Source organism: Suillus paluster, assembly GCF_016628075.1.
Source record: "Suillus paluster strain FC165 chromosome Unknown EDB91scaffold_185, whole genome shotgun sequence".
In the NCBI taxonomy this organism is placed as follows: Eukaryota; Fungi; Basidiomycota; class Agaricomycetes; order Boletales; family Suillaceae; genus Suillus; species Suillus paluster.
The window spans coordinates 17785-40531 of NW_024537745.1; the positions used below are offsets into that span (position 1 = coordinate 17785).

Sequence of the window (22747 nt, forward strand, 5' to 3'; positions counted from 1 at the left end):
ACGACCAACACAAGATGGGTTTCCAAGTCAAGTATTCGATCCAAGGGACCAGTCTTTCTTGGCACAGCCCACTGCCTGTCTTAATGATACATGTGTGAATGGCTGCGCGGCACTGCTATACTCCGAAATACTCACAACCTCAGATGTGCAGCCCTGTGCTGTTCTCTCCACGCACGATCTCCCTCGTATCCAATACAATGCATTGGATGAGATACTGTGGCAGAATACTTCGTGGACAATGTTTTGGGAGAAAGATATTTGGATTTTACCCATTCATCACCCCTTGCCAGTTGTACACTGGGTATTTTGTGCAATCTATATTCAAACTAAGGAACTTCACCTCTTTGACAGCTGTGGAAAAACAACATGAAGGTGAGTGGTAATTTCAGTCATCCTCTGTTAAACTAACAATGATCCGATAACAGGACATCATGAATCTTATTGCACGTCTATCATCCGTTGCTCACCAACACTATGGCTCGCATAAAATTGATCTTCAAGGCTGGGTGGCCTGCCCACTAATAGTCAAACCTCTGCAAACAAATGGCTACAACTGTGGTCTCTGGGTCCTAGCAGCAATTGCAGCCATCTTTTGGGGAGCTCATAGACCAGGGATGCATGAGGAGGACATGATGGCTTTCAGACACTATGTACACACACTTGTAGTTAGAATACCTGTTCCGTGATATAGAATTCATACTTGTCTACAACCCTCACGAAAGCATGCACAGAACAATGTTGAGTATGGTACACGATAAACATAACAACCTACTTGAATTGGTGACCAAGCATGGCTTGGAATGGCTGATGCCTGAACACACTTGCCCTTGGCATGGTTAAACTTGCGGAGTTCCGGATATAGTACCCTGCCACAGAAACACTGAATAGTAGTTAGATGCTGGGAAGACTCAAGTTAATGCTGCAACTAACAAATTGAACATGTTCTCCCTGATCCTTATGTGGTTTGAGGGCAAAAAACCCTTCAAGCAGGAAGCTGACAAGTCAATAGACCATGAGTTGGATGATCATTGAGTATTTGAGGACAGCAGGAGCCTTGGTTCGTGAATGGTTGCATAAAAATCACATCTGAGCGAGTGAGAACACTTACAATTCAATGAACCACTTAGTACTATACCACAATTAACGCAAAGTGAGGCGACTGTGCATCCTAAACACTGCATTGTTATATCTGGCCTGAAGCGGGGTCATAAGGTCTTCAATGCTCACCTCTTTGTAGCCGTAAAATCGGCTTTACCAAGCTCCAGAGACATGTTTTCTGTGTAGTAGGACTTTAATATGAATTTTATATGCTATATGATTGGTTGAGGCACTACCTCTCAAGATGTTGCACCCAACATCTTTCCGCTCAATTAGCGTTAATGATCTCAAGATCGTAACAACTTGAATGTGAATCATGATCATAGCAAGCCACTGCAAATATTCTTCCATGACACTACCCACACTATTATTGTTGCTTGGACATATCTGGTACAAATGCACCAATGCGAATCTGTCACATACTACAGTGACCAAACTCCATCTTAGACGGGCCAGCCAAGGGACATAATACACCGTCTTAGATGGGTTAGTGGACCATGGGCCAATGTAATAATATCCTCATTGAAGATGGGTGGGCCGAGAGGCAAATTATTCCCAATGGAGATGGGTGGGCCCATCTACATAATATCTAGAGTAGAATACAGTAGACAAGTTGGCCAAGGGAGATGGATCATAAAGATGAGTGGGCTGAGGTATTAGTATATTATATGGATGGATGGGCCAAGGTGGATGTGAATCATATGGATGGATGTGGCAAGATAAATGTATCATATAGACAGATGGGCCGGGATAGTGGTATATCATATGGACGGATGGGCTGAGGTAGATGTATATCTTGCAGATGGGTGGGCCGAGAGAGATGCATATCATATGGATGGATGGGCCAAGGGAGATGAACATCATATGTACCATTGGGCTGAGATCAATGTATATCGTATATGGGTGGGCCAAGGTAAGACATATATCATATAGACGGATGGGCCGAGATAGATGGATCTCATATGTATATGAGATGAACAGGTGGGTTGAGGTGAATGAATATTGTATACACCGGTATGCCGAGGTGGATGTGTAAAGTATGTATGGGTGGACTGAAATGAATGAATGCTGTGAGGATGGATGGGTTGAGGTGGTGGTAAATCAGACCGATCGGTTAGATGGTGTAGGTGCATCAATGATTATTGAGGATGGAGGATTGAGTAGCAAGAACCATCATATAAATGAGTATCGAGTATGGCAAACGGAGCACCGAGTACCAAGTACTGAGTACCGAGGATCGGGGATGGCAACCCGGGCAGCGAGGATCAAGTACTGAAGGACAAAGTACTGAGACCTCAGAACTGAGTACCGAGGATCGAGAATGGCAAACTGCAACCCGGGTGGTGAGTACTGAGAATTGAGTACCGAGTACCGAGGGTTGGGGATGGTGGCCCAGGCACTGAGTATTGAGTACCGAGGACCGAGGAGCAAGAGCTGAGGACTGAGTACTGAGGATCTGGGAGGATTGCGAACCGGGCACTGAGTATCGAGTACCGAGTACATGTACCGAGAGCCGAACCAAGTACTGAGCACCAAGGACTAAGTGCCAACGAACATCGGGTATCAAGGTCGGAGGGCCAAGGATCAAAAGCCGAAAGGCAAAGACCGAGTACTGAGCACCAATATGCTTGGGACTTGGTCCTTGGGACTCTTTGCTACATGTGCGGGGCTCAGAGGTTTGCACAATGGTGGGTATGCTGTACTGATTGCTGAGTACTCTACAATTCTATGGTACAAATAATTCACAATATTCACAGTATAGTACAATGGATCGTGGTATATCTACATTTCCATCACGTCATCCTGCTCATCACCAGAATCATATTCTGGAAGAAGGTTGAGGGGCGACTCACACTCAACAATCTCACCGGCGCTCAGGCCATCCTCGGGAGTCTCCAATGGGGTGGGGTTCATTGCCGGGGGGGCCGGAAGTGCGAAGGCTGATGTGAAGGTGGAGGCGCCATCATCGGCTGGGCTGTGAACTGCATCGACGGGTACTGTCAATGCAATGGCAGTAGCAGGGTCCAACGCCGCTTCAGTCTGAGAGGGTGGGTTTGTTGGCTTCATTACCAGGGCAACAATGGTGGAGCCTTCCTCGCCTGTTGAGTTGATGCCAAAGTTGATGAGTGGCAGCAGTGCCAAGTGGACGGGGACTGTGACCTGGGAGCGGCTTGATCCATGAGTAGACAGGAGGGTTCGGCGGGAGGAGACTCCGGGAGGGGGAATGACGGATGTCGGTGCATGATCTGATGTCAAAGGCTCTCATGCAGCCTTCGGAGCGTATTGATTGTGCTCTCCTGTTCAGAGGCACGAGCCTCCAGAGCTGCGATGCGATTGACATCCAGTGGAGGTCCAGGATCGGGAGGTCCTGGGCTGCATGGGGGGCAGCCGAACTCGATGATGCAATGACTGGAATTAAATCAATAACAGCAAATGTTGCATTAATTGAAGTTACTTACTGGCTGCAGGGGGGACAGGCATTGTCACCGAGCCTGTGGGCTTGCTTTGGCCCTGGGACCGTGGCTTGGGGGGGTTGCCCCGAGGCTCACTCAGAGCTACTGACGGCCCCCGGGATTGACTTCGGGTCCACACCTTTGACTGGGAGGTCGACGAGCCTGTCAATGAGGCCCTTGTCCACTCGGTAGACCACCCTCATGTGGTGGCGGCAAGGGTCCTGAGACGTGCCGAGATGCACTTCACTTTCTTCGTCGTGCACAGGATACATGACATAAGGGCCGTGCCCTTTTGCTTATCGAATCTGGTGGTGCACGGCAGCTCACACTGCGTGCAAAACCTGCATGGGTTGTTCTGTGGGGGATGGTCAGTCAGTCGGGACAGCGAAAAATATCTTGGTGGTACTCACCAGTCTGGGAATGAGAATGGCCCTGGCGTCCACAACTGGGGGCACATCCCTCGGGCTCTCGGAAGTCACTTGAGACAACTCGGGGACATCAGGGTGCATGAGCAGAGGTGTCTGCTAAATGTTAGTATTAGGCACCCAAGGCAACAAGTCTAGCTTACCATTCCAGGGCCGAAGGCGGCCTTCTTCAGAGAGCCCAGGGATCGGGGAGGCCCAGACGGCCTTGATGGTTGGGTGGCGGAAACCCGCCGAGTCACAATCACAGAGGATGTGTTGGAACGGGGCTACACCACTGCATGAGTAAAGGTCAACACGGAAAAAACAAAGTGTACCTTTGACAACCTGTCCTCTTCCTCCTCCTCATCCGATGAATCCACTGATTCTCTCAATTTCCGCTCCTGCCCCAACTTCCCCCTCTTCGGCGTCTTCATTGCCGACTTTGGGAGTGGCTTCGACATCCGGGAGAAAGGCTGCTTCCTGTGCGGCTTCTCCTGCTCTTCCTTCGGCTTCTCCATCTCCTTCTTCTTCTCCGGCTCCAGCTCCACTTCCCTCGCCTTCCCTTTCCCCTTCTCCAAAGCATCACCATCCACACTTGTCGAGGGACTGGGAGCATTGTCGGTGGCACTACCATCAACCTCATGTGCGAGATTGAATGAGTGGTCGCCCAAGGCTTGCCAGGCAAGGGCCTTGCTGTGCCAGCTGTGCCGCATGAGTCAAGGGTCGTCATGGCCAATGCTGCACCAGTTTGGGGCCTCCTGTGGAGAACAGTTGCAGGTCCAGATCAACTCTCTTGAGCAAGACAAGACGAGCCCAGGGATGCATGTGGACTCGCCATGATCCCGGACTGCCCTTGCCTGATAGGAGATGAGCGATCATATAAAGTATGTCTTTGATGTAATATATGTACCACTAATTCACTTGCCTGTGTCGCCAGAGCGAAGTGACTGGGACCAGGGGGAATTTGCCGGGCAGCACGGACGATCGCAAGAAGTTGGCTAGTGATCTCCTTGAGATCAGCCATGGACTTGTTGGCTTGGTTAGACATCGAGGATATAGAGATCAATAATAAAAGTTATGAAATGCAGTAACAGCTGGCAAGGAAGCAGTTTTACAAACACACAAGTCAATCAAACTTCGGTCAATAAATATTTCATTGTTGTGGATTATTTGCACAATGTTCACATTTCAGGAGTTTGCGAATAATCCACTCATTTCAAGGATCAAATTGTGAGATCTGTGGATCAGTTAGACCATCAAGCCCAATGCACTCTCACCCCACAGTGCGATTCACAGAACCACTGGTGACTGACATCATCAAAATGGACATCAACGACGCTAGTCAAGCACAATCGTCAACAAGCTCAACAGATCTGTGGATGAGGGAGGAATGGCCGATGTTCGGTAAGATGTCTTCCTACATGCTTCTATTCATTAACACATGCAATCAGATGACTTGTATCTTGGGCCGGACGATGAGGTGGAGTACGAATCCATGCCCCCGCACATCAGTCGGGAGCTATATCTTGGCCTGGAAGACAACTTCGATGGTGGGATTGGTGTGCCCGAGCCATCCCACCGCACAAGCAGTGATCCCCCGGGCCAAGCCATCAGTCTGGCACTGTACCTTGGGCCAGAAGAGATGTCCAATGAACCCATGGAATATTGTAAGTGCTTTGCAACACCAGGCCTTCCATACCTGATTGACTCCATCAGTGAATTCACCCAATGCCAAATGCCTTCTGGCACCTCTGGCCCTCGACAACAAAGAGCTCCAAGCTATGGTTCGGGAGTTCTGGCCTTTTGGGTCATATCATGACATGGAATGTGAGTATTAATTGCAGGTCTATGTCAGCACGTCATTCTCATTGCTATCATAGTGCAGAATCTTCAAACCCGACTGGCCAACTTCACAACCACTCATGGAAACCTTCCAGAGCCGTCCATACTGCAGCTCCTGGAGGCAGAGCGACCATTTTGAACTGCTTGGGTGGAGACATCCGACAAGCTGGCACAGGCCGATTGGGAGCTTCAAAGGATGCAGAGGGCTGAGCGGGCAAGCATCGAAATGCTCAAGGTCGTAGATTCACAGATTCAACAGTTCGAGACCCAAATTCACCAGGGTCAAAGTAGGATACCCGAAGATGTAGATAGCACACGACCATAATCCTTATATTAGTGTATGATCATCATATGTGACTTCCACCAGACACATGGAATAGGAGATTCACTTTGACTTCACAACCAGGCACAATTGAATAACAATACTTTGACAGACAACTGAGATCTCGATTCTCTGTGCATTGAAGTGTGATCGTCAAGCATCGGTTACCGAGTACCGATGCCCAAGCCCGAATGATCACAAAAACAACCATTGACAATGAAGTCCTGTATGCCAATTGCCGTGTGCCACTGGGTTTCATCAGTCGATCATCAGTCATCGGTAATTTGGCGTTCGGCCCTATGCAGATCGACTGCCAAGGGCCAAGGACCTCCGACTGAATACCAATGGCCGATTACTGACGACTGAGTGCCGACGACCAAGTACCGATGGCCGATTGCCGACGACCGACCATTGACTGCCAACAACCAGATGTCGGTAGTTGATCGTCGGTCATCGGTAATTGGTAATCAGCCATTGGTATTTGGTTGGAGGTCCTTGGTCCTTGGCAGTCGATCGTCAGTACATAGTCTTCAGCAGTCAATATTTGGTGCTCGGTCGTCGGCAGTCAGTCGTCGGTAATAGGCCACTGGTATTCGATCGGCGGTGCTAAGTTGTTGGCAATCAATCATCAGTACTCGGTCATCTGCATTTGATGGTTGATGATCTGTGTATTGCACAGACTACATAGTCATTGTTCTTGATACTCAGTACTCTCGGAGGATTTGGCTGACTACAATGACATGATGTGGTATGATGCAATTACTTCCCTGCCCTCGCTCTAGTGACTCTCCTAGGAATATCTAATGACTTTTCCATGGTCTTACTTCAAGTTCTGCTCAGAGGTCCCACAATCACCTTTTTCTGTCGCTGGATTCCCTTTGGCACCAGGGATGCATGTGTCTCCTCCTCAGTTGCAGCTTCATCTTGACAGTCAACTCCTCAGTTTTCACGAGTCAACCCCATGAGGAGATTTCCCATCTGTGACCCCAGCAGCGGACCAGCAGCCAGTTGCACTGGCCTTGCTGGCCTCACCAGGTGAGGCTTCGGAAGCGGGTGTCGCACTCCTTGCCCAATGATCCGGGCTGACAGTGGTCCTGGCGCTACCCGAACCCCCTTATGGACAGTTCTAGCACCGTCCTCATCCATTCCAGAGTCATCATCCCCTGGATTATCATCCTCCAATGACACTCAGTTGTCTTCGGAGAGCTGGTGGGCATTGGCAGCGAGGGCATGGTGCAGCTGACCATCAATCTCAGATTTCGTTGATGAATCCCGTGGCCTCCTGATCATGATGCCCCAGTGAGGGATGCAAGCATGAGACTCGTTGGATGATGACTTGTCTGATCCCCCGGTCGAGACTGGTTTCATCATGTTGCCGACTTTGTTCTTCCATGCTTTGAACAGGAAGATCGGATCATCACCATTCTCCTGGTGAGCATACCAGAAGTTCAGCAAGGCGGTTGCATTGGAGTGTTGCAACTTTGAAGGGTCCTTCAAATGCACCCCGCTCGGAAGATACATTGGTGATACAAAGTCATCCTCACATTCTATGATGGCACTCCAAGGGACAACGGCCTTGTCAATGCCAGAACAGAGTCCTAGGCACATCCAGTCAACTGATTCTCGCAGGATGTTGCCAATGCAGACTCACAGTAGTGTGTTGTAAGGAATGCCCTCACTATTGCCTTCTTCTCCTCGAGCTTTGTTTGCACAGTGTCCAGAAGCGATGGGATGCCTTCCCCATTCACGTCCAGTTCGAAGGCTGGTTTCCTAGGTCTTTTTCAATGTCACTTCTCCTGTCATTCACCATCCCTTGCCTCGGCACCTATCACAGGAACCATCAATGTCACCCTCCGCATCCCAATAGCTGTAACACTCACTGAACTGTGCTTGTGCATACTCCTGCCACATTGGTTCAATATCCTCCCAGTCCTTTGTCTTCATGAAGCTGTCCGCATCTCCCAATGCCTCATTATCATCATGCCTACAGGAAATCTGTTGAGATATCAGGTCTAGCATGACATTTGCAATGCACTTACATTCCAAATAGCACCTGTCCCTGCTCATTCTTCCAGGCGGACAATACAAACACTCTCATCCTGCATTGTCTCCACATCTCGTTGGAGAAGTGCTCCATGTATGTGGGTCCCTTCTTACTGGCAACTTGCACTTGGATCTCGGGAGGAGGAATGTTGTTGGACCATTCGTCAGCTGTTTCTTTTGCCTTCTCCAACTCTTCATCCAACAATTCTTCCATCACCTTCCAGACGGTCACCTGGTAATACTTGAACATATCTGGAGCTCCTGGCTTCGCCCTGTATTTCGCCTCAATCCTCTTGAGCACGTCATCTCTGTTCTGCTGATAGACCACCATCCTAGGGGTCCATTTCCTCCCATACTTTATCATGTCCTTTGTTTCCTTCTTTTTCTTGTTCTTGAACAACCGGGTTTTATAGATCTGAGCGAACAACAAACAATCAGTGTTGAAAACATTGAAATTTCAACCTGCATGGATGAATCACCTGCTTCCTCTTTTTCCATTGTCCATGGTCAAGCTTTGGAGAAAACAACCTTGCCGCTCGAGCTATGGCTGTGAATATTCCTGGTTTCTCGTGCTGTTTTGCGGCAGTCCACTCAGGAAGGTAGTTTTTGAGTTCTAAGATCTCTTGTTCCATGAGCTTTTGTCTCGGTTGTAAACATCGTCCATGTCTTCTGTCTGAGAAGTGAATGGAATCCCCCAATCTAGCCATGGTAAAATGGAGTGCAGGATGCACGTATGGGAGGCAACGTTGAAGAAATAATTGTCCTGAGTTCAAATCTGAGTAAACCTTACATCTTGGTTTATCAATGAATTTCAGATGCACTGCCTTGCATCCAAATGAATTTGTAATAAGCCTACAACAAGACTGGATGACCCCATAATGGAATCACAAATTGTTTGACCTCCCTCAGCAAACCCTCAGCCAATGACATCAGAAGTAAGATGAAGATCACTCAATCGACCCCTGTGCAGAAATCATACAAGGTGGAAGCAAGGGGCAGGAAAGGTAGGAAGACATGGGTCAAGGTCCCACTGGCTAGCGCGATGAAACGTGCCAGCAGGTGCATGCCTCCATCCCCCCCGGAATCACTGTCACTCGATCCTGCTCAGGCTCCGCCTTTGTGGGAAGACATTGCCAATGATGCGTATGAGCTCAACGAAGGATCATTTGAGCCCTTGCACCTGCCGAAAACCATGGCAAGTTCATTGAGGATGTTGCATGGTCGATCGAAACATGGCTGAATGAATTCAATGCAGAGTCAGAACGATTACCTTAGGCAATGGCTGCCAAAGCAGGAATCATATCTCCATCACCTCCTCGATTGAGAAGCTCCCCCGGCAAATATGAGGTGCTCCATCTGTGATCAGGATGGGGTATACAAATGTCAAGATTGTCTTGGGGAGCCACTGTATTGCATGGGCTGCTGCAGGAGTCAACATCGATGCAATCCCTTCCACTGGATCAGTCAGTGGAATGGTCAGTTCTTCGAGCAAAGTTGTCTTGCTCATGTCAGACTCATGATACACCTCTTCATGAGGGAAAGCAATGTCCGGTTCTCATGGATAAGTGGGATTTGTTTCAAGAAGATGAATCCAATGACCACATTGAACCGGAAGATTTACCATCTGTCTCGGGCCCCGAGTTCCAGCCGAAGGACAATACCATGGTCATTGTCAACAGGTCCAGAGTCCACCAGCTCGAGGTGCGATGCTGCGGCTGTCCCGATGCAATGAGTCCGGACATTCAAATGTTTCGACATGGCTTGTTCGCTGCATCTTTCAACAGGCCAAAGACCTTGTTCACATTCAGTGTTCTCAATGATTTTCTGCTGGACAACCTTGAATGTGGCACCTCGGCAATGGCAATGAATTATTACAACAAGCTTCGGCAAGTGACCTCAAGCACATTTCCACACCTCGTGCTGGTAGGGGACAGTCTATACCTTCTAAGGATGTTTATACTCACAGCGGACGTGGGCAGGATCGATACTGAGAGCTCATGAGGGTCTCCCGGCAGTGGCAACACTTGAAGAACATGAAGTGGCATGGCTTCAGCCATCATTCCAACCACCGCAAGCCAGGGGACCTAGCATTGTTCTGCCTGGCATGTCCTCAGCCCGGCATTAATCTATCTCTGACGACAGAAGAATCACTTGATGAGTGAGTCATCATGAATATGCAATCAAGGATGAGGATATTAACAACTTCAAGCTGGAAATACACCAGGTCGTTCATGATGGATGGGAACTTCAAAGTGGAACACCTACATCCAATCAACCTGGACGATGAAGTATGGCTGTCCGATGGATTTGGATTTATGGTTGGAAAGGACAGGTACCAGAGGCATCTTGCAGTAGCTAACGATACTTTGGAAAGGTCGAGCTGCAACAACCATTGAGCTGTCAATCAAGCGAATGTGGCTCGGCACAAGCTGGAGTCCACCGGGATCAGGGGGGGGGGGGGGGTGGCCTGTACCCGACACGGCTGTTTTGTTCCCCACTTGATCGTAGATTTTCAGAAAGGCAAGAGGTCAGTGAAAATCACCATTCCATGGCCTGGAAGTAACCACGAATTGATTTCAGACAGATGAACATGCATTATGCCCTATGTGAAGCTGTGGCATACAACATGAAAGGCATCACCAGGGACATCACCAGGGCCGTCACCTTCTACAACATCAACTGTCAATACAACAAGCATCTTCGCATTCAGGTCAATCAAGGTCCATTCTTGACAATGGTTCCAGAGCTGACCATAGTTCCCGGAATTGGGCTTTGGCATATCCATGGACATCAGGACAGCTGCTATGTGAGATATGTGTCAAAATTCATCGAAGGCATAGGTCACATTAATGGAGAGATCATGGAGACCTTGTGGGCCCCCCTCAACCTCATATCTCCTTCTGCTCGGGGAATGTCGTCGCCACATAGAAAAGAATGTCTAGATTTTCAGATGAACGATTCCAATTTTCGCAAGATGATTCGCATGAAAAGGACGCTCTGCTGGAAATTCAAAAGGGCGAAGTGTAGCATCACCGAAAATAGGAAAGCATTTGATAGACTAGATGAGGGGGCACCAGAAAGTTCAAAGACTGTGTGGTTGGTGAGTGAAAGGGTCGCACAGTCAAACAGAATACATGATCCCACTGCGATGGACATATATGAGATCAATATCCAGAAGGGTGAGATCATTCCATGGACATCAAAGTGTTTGAACTTATAGCGCCTGCAGCACTGAGCAAGAAGGAGATCAAGCTGAGATTACTGGAGGAGAATGATGCTCGTCATGCATCACCTTCCTGCCAATCGGTCGCAACATGGATATCCATGGGATTGGCAATTGAAGAAGCTCAGATCACATTGCTCATTGAGGTCCGGGGAATCGCACAAAGACCTACCAAGACACAGAGATTAGACATCGCCTGTCAATGCAATCGGGTGCAGGGACAGATCGATGAATTCCCTCGGTCCGCTCTCCTGCATTTCGGAGATGGATTCAATAGTGATGAAGATCCAGAGGACTTGAGTTGTGCAATTCTCAATGATCTCAACGATGGCCCGGATGAGTTCAGTGAGACTCTCGATACCTACCCAAACACCCCCGAGCTCACTGTCATCCCATTGCCATCCAATGTCGGGCTGGACCGACTCCAACACTGCTTAGCAGAGGATCTGATTCCGCTGGAGATGTCGCTTCGTGAAGGACAGGCCAATGATGCCCTTCACAATCTCCAAATACACTTGTGCAACAAGGCGGTCCTTTTCCGAACCACCCTTAGGCAGGCGAAGTTGCAAGCTTTGAAGACTCGGGCATGGTCCCAGGTGATGTTGGTTCAGCAGGCTGTGTCTCTGAATGCCAGTATGTACAACAGGACAAGGAAGCAAATGATGAAACTTGGTCTGGGGCAGCACCAGCTTCAGAAATACCAACCTCTACTCCAAGAACAGCTCAAGATCAGCACTGCAGTCAGTGATCCAAATGCCCGAGGTCAGCGGAACGAGTCCCTTGCCTGGTTCTGGTCTCTCAACATTGATTTATCAGGGCTGAGGTAAGCACCGAGTACCATTTTAATTACAGTTGATGAATCAAAACATCCAGGGTGGTGGATCAAACCTCCATCCCATCTCTTATGGGACTTCGGTGGATTCGAGGATGATTGGTGACATTGATTGAAGAACAGTGGGAGGGCATCAGAGATAAGATGGGTGAGATACAAATGTACACTGGTATCCTCACCCGATTGCAGCGAGCCAGGGAGGTGTGCAGTAATGGATTGCAGGAATGATCGGGATCCATAGGAAGGCTGTTATGCTTCAGCACGCCAGCATGTATATACCGTAGACATATTCAAATGTACAGAATCACCGAGTCCCACATACAGAGTGAGCACCAAGGACTGACCCATCAGCACTTTTTACCGAGTACCGAGAGCCAAAGACTCCGGGTCCCAGGTCCCACTCCTTGGTACTGATGAGTGGCATTGAATGCCTCCAGAATGAATTTCCGAGTGCTCAACACTCAGTGCTCGGCACTCATTAGTGCAGCCTCGGGTCTGATCACTCGGTCCTTGGTGCTCCGTCTTTACCAAGTACCGAGTACCAAGGACTCCTGGGTCCCGCTCCTCAGTAGTGAAGACTGGCACTGAATGCCTCCTGAATGAATTTCCAAGTGCTTGACACTCAGTGCTTGGCAGTTGGTGCTCGGTGCTCGGCACTCATCAGTGCACCATCAGGTCTGATTGCTCGGTCCTCGGTGCTCTGTCTTTACCAAGTACCGAGTAACGAGGACATCTGGGTCCTGGGGCCCGATCCTCTGTACTGCACCCGGTGCTCATTACTGCAGACTCAGGTCTGAGGACTCGGTCCTTGGGGCTCCATTGTCAGTACTCGGTACTGAAGACTCAGTGAACTCTCTCCGGTAATCGGTCCTTGCGCGGCATTCGGTCCACAATCCTGGAGATCCTGTCCTCGGTATGGATCATCGACTCTGTGATCCTACCTGGGATACTTGATATTCGGTATTTGGCCCTCAGTTCAATAACCGGTACTCGGTGCATCTTTGATACTCAATGTTTGGTACTTGGTCATCAGTGCTCTATACCAAGATCATGCATCATGTGGCCCTATCTGATCCTTGCAATCTCCGCCACCCCGGATCTGATATCCACCATAAAGCCGAATTGTAGGAATCATCTTATACTCGCCATCACATTTCCCACCATCAAATACATCCCTTCATCATGAATGTGTCCCCAGACTCCGAGATTGAGATATCCTTCTGGATCTCTTGGGCCCTGACTGTCGCCCATGAGGCGAGTGAATATACCAAACAGAAATTCAATGTGGACAAGATGGGAGGGGATCCAGTCATACCTTCTCCTCACCTAGGCACCGATCTGGTGATGGCTTGTGATCAATTGGTTGATTGCCTCATCAAAGCATATCACAATCCCAGTGAGTCGGATTGCAGATTTGGATCTTCCATTTGATCATTCAGATTCCTCGATCACAGTTCAGATGCAGATCGATATTGCAAGATACAGCAAATTGATATCCCCGAAGGACACTGGCCATAATGAAGAGAGAGAGAAGAAGCTGCTTGACAGGTGTCCTCCTGGCCATGAGGGTACCAAGTTTGTTGACATGCCTGCCACAGTTCTCAATGTCACCGGTGCAATCATCGTGTGGTATCTCCCTGGTGCACTCACAGACACCACCCAGGTATTTCAGATTCTTCATCGCCCGATGGATCCTGAATACTGAATATACTACAGGAAGAAATTTGGAAGGCCTCACAATTGCTGACTCCCACACTTGAAAAAAGTGTAAAAGTCGGCGGCACTTGGCAGACTAATGAAGAGTGGTTCGGTCAAGGCTCCGGGAATGGTGACATTGCTGCCGGATGCATCAATATATCCCTTGCGTGGTTTCAGCAGGGGCATGAGGTTAGATGCCATGACATGCCGATGTTCCTCAGTAGTTAAACTCACCACTCCTGTAGACTGTCTCAGATCCGGAGGTATCCGCTTCCTTGAAGGGTCCACTTTCCGAGGATATCCTCAAAGCTATTGTGAGGCCGGCAGCTATAGCCTCAGCAGCACTCAGGGTCATGCATCCTCGACAGTACTGGGCAGGCATGCATGCCTTTTCAAGCCTCAGTGAGTCGGCTGAAACCAAGAACCTTCCGAACATGTCAGAGACCCTCAAGCTCTGGGCTTCCATCTTCAATACCCTCTCTGTCATTTCTAATTGGCAAACCCCATATCATAGAGACCACTTATCATCTCCCGAGTGGTTTGACATTCTCACAACTGTGGGGAATTATTCTAATGCTCACATGAGCATGCCCAGCCTTCAGCTGGAGTTCATGTATGATCCCAGGGTCATGATAGCATTTTCAGGAAGGATAGTCAGGCATGGGGTCCATGAAGTAGCAGGGGATTGGGTTGCTTGGGCATGGTATATGAGGGATTCAGTCCATATTTATGCAGGTGTTCCTTCATGTGGATGGGCCATGATGGATTCGGTAAAGATTCCATTTGGTGAAACATCGGCCAGGGAGGGTCATTAGTATATTCATAAATTCCATACCTCTGAGAAAGCGATTGAGCCCCAACCGAATGTCAAGCACCAAGCACCAAGCATCACACACCAAGTCAGTCCCAGGTCCCAACCACCCATAACCAACCACTCAGGCCTGAGTACCGAGCACCAAGTAACATATTCCAACGTCCAGTATCACTGAGTTAATATCTGTCTTCCTAGGTCATCGGTCTATAAAATCAATAGTTCTATCGGCCCATCCATCTATTTAATGTACAATCTTATTGGCCCATCCGTCTATGTAATGTACAGTCCTATCGGCCCATCCGTCTATGTAATGTACAGTCCCATCGGCCCATCCGTCTATACAATCTACAGGTTGATTGGCCCATCTGTTTATATAATCGACAGTTTCATCGGCCTACTAGTCTACATCATTCAAATCAAGAGTTCTATTGGCCAATCTGTCTATGTAATGTACAGTCCCATTGGCCCATCCATTTATAAAATCGACAGTTCCATCAGCCCATCTGTCTATACAATCCACATGTCGATCAGCCCATCTGTCTATATGATGTACAGTCCCATCGGCCCATCCACCTATGCAATCGACAGTTCCATCTGCCCACTAGTCTACATCATTCAAATATCTCGGCCCTCCCATCTCTATCAAATCCCTTACACATAGTGGCAACATTGGCCCATCCATTACCATCGAGTATTATATACACATTGGCCCACCCATCAACATCAAGGATATTATGACATCGGCCCATGGTCCGCTGGCCCATTTAATATGGGATATTATGTCCCTCAGCTGGCCCATCTAACACAGAGTTGTACACTGAATGGGCTCAATCTGTCTCTAAATATTTATAAAAGTATTTCAATTCTATGTGAAGAACCCATACCATCTCATCATGCTATAAATACTGATGCTAACACTCTACTAGATCAGGATCTGGATGGAGACTAGTAGGGCCGAGTTCCTGCGCTCCAAAATTCCCGCATTCAGAAGACGTCAACCCTGGGACAGCCAAACAGACCTTCTCATTGACAACATACTCGAGGAGTTTGATGAGAGGTGGCCATTATGGGAGCAAGTCTTGCCCGGTCTTGATGTCAAAAGGGATGTACCCATCACCATCTTGCAAGTCGTGCAACTCCGTGATGCGCTTGAGGAATGTCAGGTTGTGAGTACTTCTGACTTTGGTCATTAACATGCTGACCTAGTGGGGATTGGTGGTAGGGATTAAGTGTTTTTTGCTGTGGGAGACACACCGGTTACTGAAGCAAGAGTTGAAACAGAATGGTGTAAGGCCCAGAGATTATTGGACTTACTGGGGGGCGGGACGTGCATCAGATTGGGCCTATGGGGGGTCAGACCGTGATATCAAGTACAAGGTTATTCTACACAGCTGCCAGAAAGACTTCAACTTCACTGGGACCCAACAAGCTCATCATTGACTTCTTCCTCATCAAGCTGGGTAAGCAGCCCATCAACTTCATCTTCCTCCTCATCGACAGTGCCACCTGTAGTCGCCAAGAGCTGAGTGAGGCAGGTGATCTCTGGAATAAGTCCACCAGTTTCTGGTCTACTGACAGGCATCTAGGAGGGAGGGTCATTGGTCAACTCAATGAAAACTTGGAGGTTCCGACAATGCAAGGGCACAGGAGACACCACAGGAGAATGATGATGAGAAGGTGTGGGAGACACTACGGGAGACATCACAGGAGAATCCTCAGGTGATAATACCTGTAGTTTCTGCCAACGAAGCCAACACAAAGGCACAGGTGGAGATAGCACAAGAGATGGCTCTGAGGGAGGCTCTGGAGATGTCTCAGCCATTGTGAGATGAGGAAGCCCCTTCCTATCGATCTGACCATTGAGGAACGCACACCAGCCATGCAGGTTCTGCGAATCATATGCAGGCACCTCTCCAAAGATGATTGGTTCACAGGAGGTCAAGATTTTTCCGGCAGGTGTGGGTAGTGATGTGCTGAATGGTGATGGAATTGGTTTTGAGGGCATCAGCGAGTAGGTCCTGCTCATGGAGCAAGAGACCATTGGGTGTTTCTCGCCAGGCATGAGAACTGTTATGGCTGTGTTTTTCTATGAACTTTTTTTCTTCTTTCCCTTGATCCATGCTTACTATGCATGACTCTTATTAGTCTATATTTAGTTTGGTATGACTCAGACGCCTCATTGCTTACACATGTAGCTTACTGATCATTACCTATTATTATGTCATACCCTGTACCCTGTTTACTATATAAACCCTGGCTAGGTGACACTGATTCTTCAGCTTAACCTACACTGGTTTTCCTCTGATCACTCTGACTTGATTCTAAGTTATCTCTTCGGTACTTAGCCTTTACTTGAACTTGGGCATTCTTTAGACAGTTGTCTAGAACGTATTGACAGACCTTTGGTCTTATTGATTGATTGTTTGCCTGCATTATACTTCAGTGTAACAAGAACATTCTTGGGGTAGTGGTGGAGGGTGTAGCCATGGCGGGCTAGTATGGTGGGTCATGTCTTCCATGGAAATGCCCCCCCCCCCAACCATCAAGTGTGCCTGTACCTATAAAATTGTCAGTAACTATATAGATCAATCACCATTAAAACTTAGCAAGAAGTGCATTGAACCTGCCAATAATGCAAGGGATGCGATTGAGCTGCTTCCAATACTCAGAATCTCTAACTTCCTGCCTCTCAAGCCACTTGACTAACAGTGTATCTCCTGGTACCCCACATTGCATAGCGATGCGATTGAGAACTGAATCAAGCCTGATGAAATCCATAGTAAAATCCATCTGGACAATCTTGTGTGAGGAGAAGCAGCACAGTTGTGGGAGTGAAGGGGATGGTGCGAGGAGAATGACATCGATGGCAGAAGCATACTCTTGATAAGTGAGAAGTCATTACAGGCTTCGAGATTGATGTTGTGCAGAGTCAGGATTTAATAGATCAGAAGTTGAAATTCCCACATTGTTAGTTGACTTGACACTGCTTGGTGCTATAGCTTACTAATATTGGCGCTGATCTTCAACGTTCAGCTACACTGTAGGATCATTGACCCCCATCCACACCAGATCTGAGATCTCCGAGTAAGTCTAACAACAGTTAATCTTCAAATTTTCAGTACACTGAACAACCAAGACTCAGCGAACAACCAGGACAGACTAAGTACAATATCAGGGATGCCCAAGCCACAAGGTAGCCTACTGGCTCAGCGTGTGCGTTTGGTATTTGTTCCCTCGCCAGTCTCCATGATTTCTTGGAGAGCCCCTTGAGTGACAAATCCCATACTATACGGGTCACCCGACCTACATAATATCCCGTGTAATACGGGCCAGCAGATTATGGGCCGATGTTATGTATATTCCCGATGTTGATGGGTGGGCCAGGAGAAATATTATTTCCGATGTTGACGGGTGGGCCCATCTATGCTGATGTTATATATATCATCGACGATGGCAGATGGGCCGGGAGAAATATTATTATGGAGATGGGTGGGCCCATGTGGGTAATATGTAGAGTAGAATTGACATATATTATAGACCTGAGGAGAGATATATAGCAAATATTATTATATAGACAGGTGGGCCGACATATTAGTATTATTTTGTAGACAGATGGGCCAAGGGAGCGGTGGAATATTTATTACATAGATGGGTGGGCCGACGTAGGGAAATATTAGATAGACGGGTGGGCCGATGTGGGGTATTTTACTTAGACGGGTGGGCCGATGTGGGGTATTATTAGGTAGACGGGTGGGCCAAGGGTGAGGCGAATTATTTATTACATAGACGGGTGGGCCGACATAGGGGTATATTAGATAGATGGGTGGGCCGAGGGTGAGGTGAAATATTTATTATATAGACAGGTGGGCCGAGGGTGAGGTGAATTATTTATTACATAGACGGGTGGGCCGACATAGGGAAATATTACATAGACGGGTGGGCCGAAGTGGGGAATTTTACCTAGACAGGTGGGCCGACGTTGGGTAATATTAGACAGACGGGTGGGCCCAGATACGTATCATATAGACAGATAGGCCTAGGTATTGGTATAAGTACCAAGTACCGAGTTCTGGGCACCAAGTGCCAAGTTCCAAGTTTCAGGCATCGAGTACCGAGTGCCGAAACCCAGCACTCAGCACTCGGTACTTGGTGATTTGTTCAATTTATGAAATGTTTTATTTTAGTTTCGTGTTTCAGTGCTCAATGCCTGGAACTCAATGCCCAGAACTCAGTGTCTGGAACTTGGTACTCAGTACTTGGTGATTTGTTCAATTTATGAAATACCCGGAACTCAATATTAGTTACCTGGACGTCAATAGATGTTACCCAGAACTCAATGATTTCATTCTTTGGGTATGCCGGAGGTACAATGCATTTCAACAACATTTACAGAAATCTTACACTACCAAATTATGTAGACATTTCAACCTCACCCAGATGACCCTCATCACCACCTTCAACTTCAACCTTGACCTCAACATCCATGTCATCAGCAGAATCGTATTACGGGAAAAGGTTGCATGGATCATCCGGCACCACAATGTCTCCGGCAGTTGGGGGAGTAGGTGATGGGTCCAGGGCTAGTTGAACTTGGCTCAGCTAAAATATGAGACCCTCGATGGCAGAGGGATCCTCAATTTTCGAGGGTGTGGGCTCCATCCCTGCCATCGAAAGCTCCAAGCACTGAATACTTGGTACTCGGTACCTACTTGATACTCAAAACTCAGTACTCAGTACTTGGCACTCAGTTCCTAGTACTTGATACTTGATGCTGAATATATTGGTAGATCTTAACCTATTGATGTCATGAGACTACAGATAGACTCCCCTAGACAAGGGCTACAACTGTGGTTTTCATCGAAAAAGTTCCCATGGTCTACAATATCAAGTACCGAGCTCCGAGCACTGAATACTCAGTACTTGATACTCAAAACTTGGTACTCGGTACTAAGTTCCCAGTACTTGATACTCAATGCTGAATATCTTGGTACTCAACTGAGCACTGAGCACTGAGTACCAACTACTGAGCATTGAGCACTGAGCACCGAGCACTGAATACTCGGTACTCGGTACTTAGTACTCAGTTCCCGGTACTTGATACTCAATGCTGAATATCTTGGTACTCAACTGAGCACCAAGCACCAAGCACCAAGCACCGGGCACCAGGCAGATATTTATCTAAAAAGTTCCCATGGTCAAAGTGCTTTCTTGAACACTCCATTTGCAAGTATTTTGCTTATATCCTACTAGGATCTTAACCTATTGATGTCATGAGACTATGGATAGACTCCCCTTGACATGGGCTACAACTTTGATTTTCATCGAAAAAGTTTCCACGGTCTACAATATTGAGTACCGAGCACCAAACACCAACTACCGAGCACCGAGCACCGAGCACTGAGCACCAAGCACCGAGCACCGGGCAGATATTTATCTAAAAAGTTCCCATGGTCAAAGTGCTTTCTTGAACACTCCATTTGCAAGTATTTTGCTTATATCTTACTAGGATCTTAACCTATTGATGTCATGAGACTATGGATAGACTCCCCTAGACAAGGGCTACAACTTTGGTTTTCATCGAAAAAGTTCCCACGGTCTACAATATCGAGTACCGAGCACCGGGCACTGGGCACCGGGCACCGGGCACCGGGCACCGAGCACTGAATACTTGGGACTCGGTACTTGATACTCGATGCTGAATATCTTGGTACCTACTCACTACTCAATATGTACAGTGGCTCAAAAAAGTGTCTCAATGTTTGCACATTTTCATATAATTGCATCATTGTGAGCCAGGGTGTAGGAATATAATAGGGCTATAGGGACATGTCTGAATCCGTCGTATCCAGGCTTGAATCTGAGATATGCAGCGTGGGAAAGTGATGTCATGGAGCGGAGATATGGCTATTCTAGTTTAGTGACTCATTGAGACACTTATTTGACTTTATATCAAAATCATAGAATTAGACCACCTACACATGATGTGATAAATGACACATGTCTTAGAATATCATATGGGATGTGAAAGTATAAAAATAATAAAAATAAAGCCAAACATCAACCTTTTTTGGCATCTTTTATCACTGACTACACAAAATCAATTCAACACTCTTTCTACACAATTCAACCAAATTTTTATAGAATATCTCACATTATACTTGTGTCCACTAAAGTATTATAAATAAAATTTACTGTAGACACTATACAAGCCTTCAAAATTTTATTGGTGATCACCATTCTATGCTTTTTACCTCTACTATTTAGTATGCTATTTGCTTAAACAGTACTGACAAGCCTGCAAATGCTGCTCAAGTGACAAAAAGACTGTATAATATCTAGAAGCAGCTTATTACATTGTAGACACCATGTTGTGACTTGGGGTTAAGTGATATCAAGGCTAGAATTATGTAAAAACATCCCTTTTTTATTTAGCACTATAGAAGTAAGAGTAAACACTGCTATGTATCACTAGTGCTGTACTATGAATAGCTGAACAAAAATTATACTATTAGCAGATAGAACAGGAAGTAATCATCTGAGGCCAAATGGATGGCAATAGTGAAGCTTATAATCTCCTCTTCTTTAGTGCTAGAAAAGAAAGGAATGTTTTTGCCTAATTCTAGCCTTGATATCACTTAACCCCAAGTCACAACATGGTGTCTACAATGTAATAAGCTGCTTCTAGATATTATACAGTCTTTTTGTCACTTGAGCAGCATTTGCAGGCTTGTCAGTACTGTTTAAGCAAATAGCATACTAAATAGTAGAGGTAAAAAGCATAGAATGGTGATCACCAATAAAATTTTGAAGGCTTGTATAGTGTCTACAGTAAATTTTATTTATAATACTTTAGTGGACACAAGTATAATGTGAGATATTCTATAAAAATTTGGTTGAATTGTGTAGAAAGAGTGTTGAATTGATTTTGTGTAGTCAGTGATAAAAGATGCCAAAAAAGGTTGATGTTTGGCTTTATTTTTATTATTTTTATACTTTCACATCCCATATGATATTCTAAGACATGTGTCATTTATCACATCATGTGTAGGTGGTCTAATTCTATGATTTTGATATAAAGTCAAATAAGTGTCTCAATGAGTCACTAAACTAGAATAGCCATATCTCCGCTCCATGACATCACTTTCCCACGCTGCATATCTCAGATTCAAGCCTGGATACGACGGATTCAGACATGTCCCTATAGCCCTATTATATTCCTACACCCTGGCTCACAATGATGCAATTATATGAAAATGTGCAAACATTGAGACACTTTTTTGAGCCACTGTACCTTAACACTTTTGAACCATTCATTTTCGAGTATTTTGCTTATACCTCACTAGGATCTTAACCTATTGATGTCATGAGACTATGGATAGACTCCCCTTGACATGGGCTACAACTTTGATTTTCATCGAAAAAGTTCCCACGGTCTACAAAATTGAATACCGAGCACCAAGCACTGAATACTCGGTACTCAGTACCTACTTGATACTCAAAACTTGGTACTTGTTACTCAGTTCCCAGTACTTGATACTCAATGCTGAATATCTTGGTACTCAACTAAGCACTGAGCACTGAGCACACTGAGTACCCACTACTGAGCACCAAGCACTAAGTACCAAGCACCCAGTAGATACATCATATCACTGGACCAGGACACCTACATGATCCTTCCATAGGAACAACACTTGACAAATCACAATTGTGACATTTTGATATGTTTTACCACCCTACCCTTACACAGATTATCCAAGTTACTCATAGACTGTCATTATTACATTTATTATGCTAAGGATCAGTGATATTTAGGCCGGAAATTTGAGATTTGATGTAAAGGGGATATTTCTACTGATCAAAAGCCCACATGGTAAATGATAGCCTTAAAGGCTTAGAAAGATCCATCCAGGATTGAATGAATGACAAGCAAAACAATATATGTGTGAAAAGTGACGATTGACATCTGTTCACACAAAGTCACATTTATATATGATACAGGTTGAAGATTTCATTAAAAA

General features: G+C 46.6%; 8 protein-coding genes across 8 annotated transcripts; 6 read left to right on the plus strand and 2 right to left on the minus strand.

Moving 5' to 3' along the window:
* Positions 1 to 154: 154 nt before the first annotated feature.
* On the plus strand, positions 155 to 358 carry EDB91DRAFT_1027534 (uncharacterized protein; the record flags this gene model as incomplete). Its single annotated transcript, XM_041312659.1, has 1 exon — positions 155 to 358. A coding segment is annotated over one exon (204 nt), but the record flags the coding sequence as incomplete, so codon positions are not given.
* Positions 359 to 2271: 1913 nt separating this feature from the next.
* Positions 2272 to 4668, minus strand: EDB91DRAFT_1088337 (uncharacterized protein; the record flags this gene model as incomplete). Its single annotated transcript, XM_041316406.1, has 10 exons — positions 2272 to 2546; positions 2572 to 2816; positions 2885 to 2924; positions 2967 to 3197; positions 3259 to 3507; positions 3558 to 3621; positions 3662 to 3772; positions 3962 to 4072; positions 4120 to 4242; positions 4291 to 4668. The coding sequence occupies 10 exons, from the start codon at positions 4666 to 4668 to the stop codon at positions 2272 to 2274; spliced, it is 1827 nt and encodes a 608-aa protein (XP_041169430.1).
* A 552-nt stretch (positions 4669 to 5220) lies between these two features.
* Positions 5221 to 5936, plus strand: EDB91DRAFT_1088338 (uncharacterized protein; the record flags this gene model as incomplete). Its single annotated transcript, XM_041316407.1, has 4 exons — positions 5221 to 5359; positions 5407 to 5622; positions 5672 to 5782; positions 5836 to 5936. 4 exons carry the CDS (start codon positions 5221 to 5223, stop codon positions 5934 to 5936), a joined length of 567 nt encoding a protein of 188 aa, XP_041169431.1.
* Positions 5937 to 7058: 1122 nt separating this feature from the next.
* Positions 7059 to 8869, minus strand: EDB91DRAFT_1088339 (uncharacterized protein; the record flags this gene model as incomplete). Its single annotated transcript, XM_041316408.1, has 6 exons — positions 7059 to 7282; positions 7364 to 7694; positions 7799 to 7881; positions 8000 to 8103; positions 8159 to 8577; positions 8642 to 8869. 6 exons carry the CDS (start codon positions 8867 to 8869, stop codon positions 7059 to 7061), a joined length of 1389 nt encoding a protein of 462 aa, XP_041169432.1.
* A 955-nt stretch (positions 8870 to 9824) lies between these two features.
* EDB91DRAFT_1240275 (uncharacterized protein) lies at positions 9825 to 11189 on the plus strand (the record flags this gene model as incomplete). Its single annotated transcript, XM_041321993.1, has 5 exons — positions 9825 to 10085; positions 10157 to 10320; positions 10372 to 10513; positions 10592 to 10689; positions 11105 to 11189. 5 exons carry the CDS (start codon positions 9825 to 9827, stop codon positions 11187 to 11189), a joined length of 750 nt encoding a protein of 249 aa, XP_041169433.1.
* Positions 11190 to 11354: 165 nt separating this feature from the next.
* On the plus strand, positions 11355 to 12316 carry EDB91DRAFT_1256337 (uncharacterized protein; the record flags this gene model as incomplete). Its single annotated transcript, XM_041324145.1, has 2 exons — positions 11355 to 12208; positions 12259 to 12316. 2 exons carry the CDS (start codon positions 11355 to 11357, stop codon positions 12314 to 12316), a joined length of 912 nt encoding a protein of 303 aa, XP_041169434.1.
* Positions 12317 to 13399: 1083 nt separating this feature from the next.
* On the plus strand, positions 13400 to 14730 carry EDB91DRAFT_1088341 (uncharacterized protein; the record flags this gene model as incomplete). Its single annotated transcript, XM_041316409.1, has 4 exons — positions 13400 to 13613; positions 13672 to 13880; positions 13934 to 14104; positions 14161 to 14730. 4 exons carry the CDS (start codon positions 13400 to 13402, stop codon positions 14728 to 14730), a joined length of 1164 nt encoding a protein of 387 aa, XP_041169435.1.
* Positions 14731 to 15667: 937 nt separating this feature from the next.
* EDB91DRAFT_1088342 (uncharacterized protein) lies at positions 15668 to 16744 on the plus strand (the record flags this gene model as incomplete). Its single annotated transcript, XM_041316410.1, has 5 exons — positions 15668 to 15895; positions 15936 to 16106; positions 16159 to 16264; positions 16354 to 16552; positions 16615 to 16744. 5 exons carry the CDS (start codon positions 15668 to 15670, stop codon positions 16742 to 16744), a joined length of 834 nt encoding a protein of 277 aa, XP_041169436.1.
* Positions 16745 to 22747: the final 6003 nt, after the last annotated feature.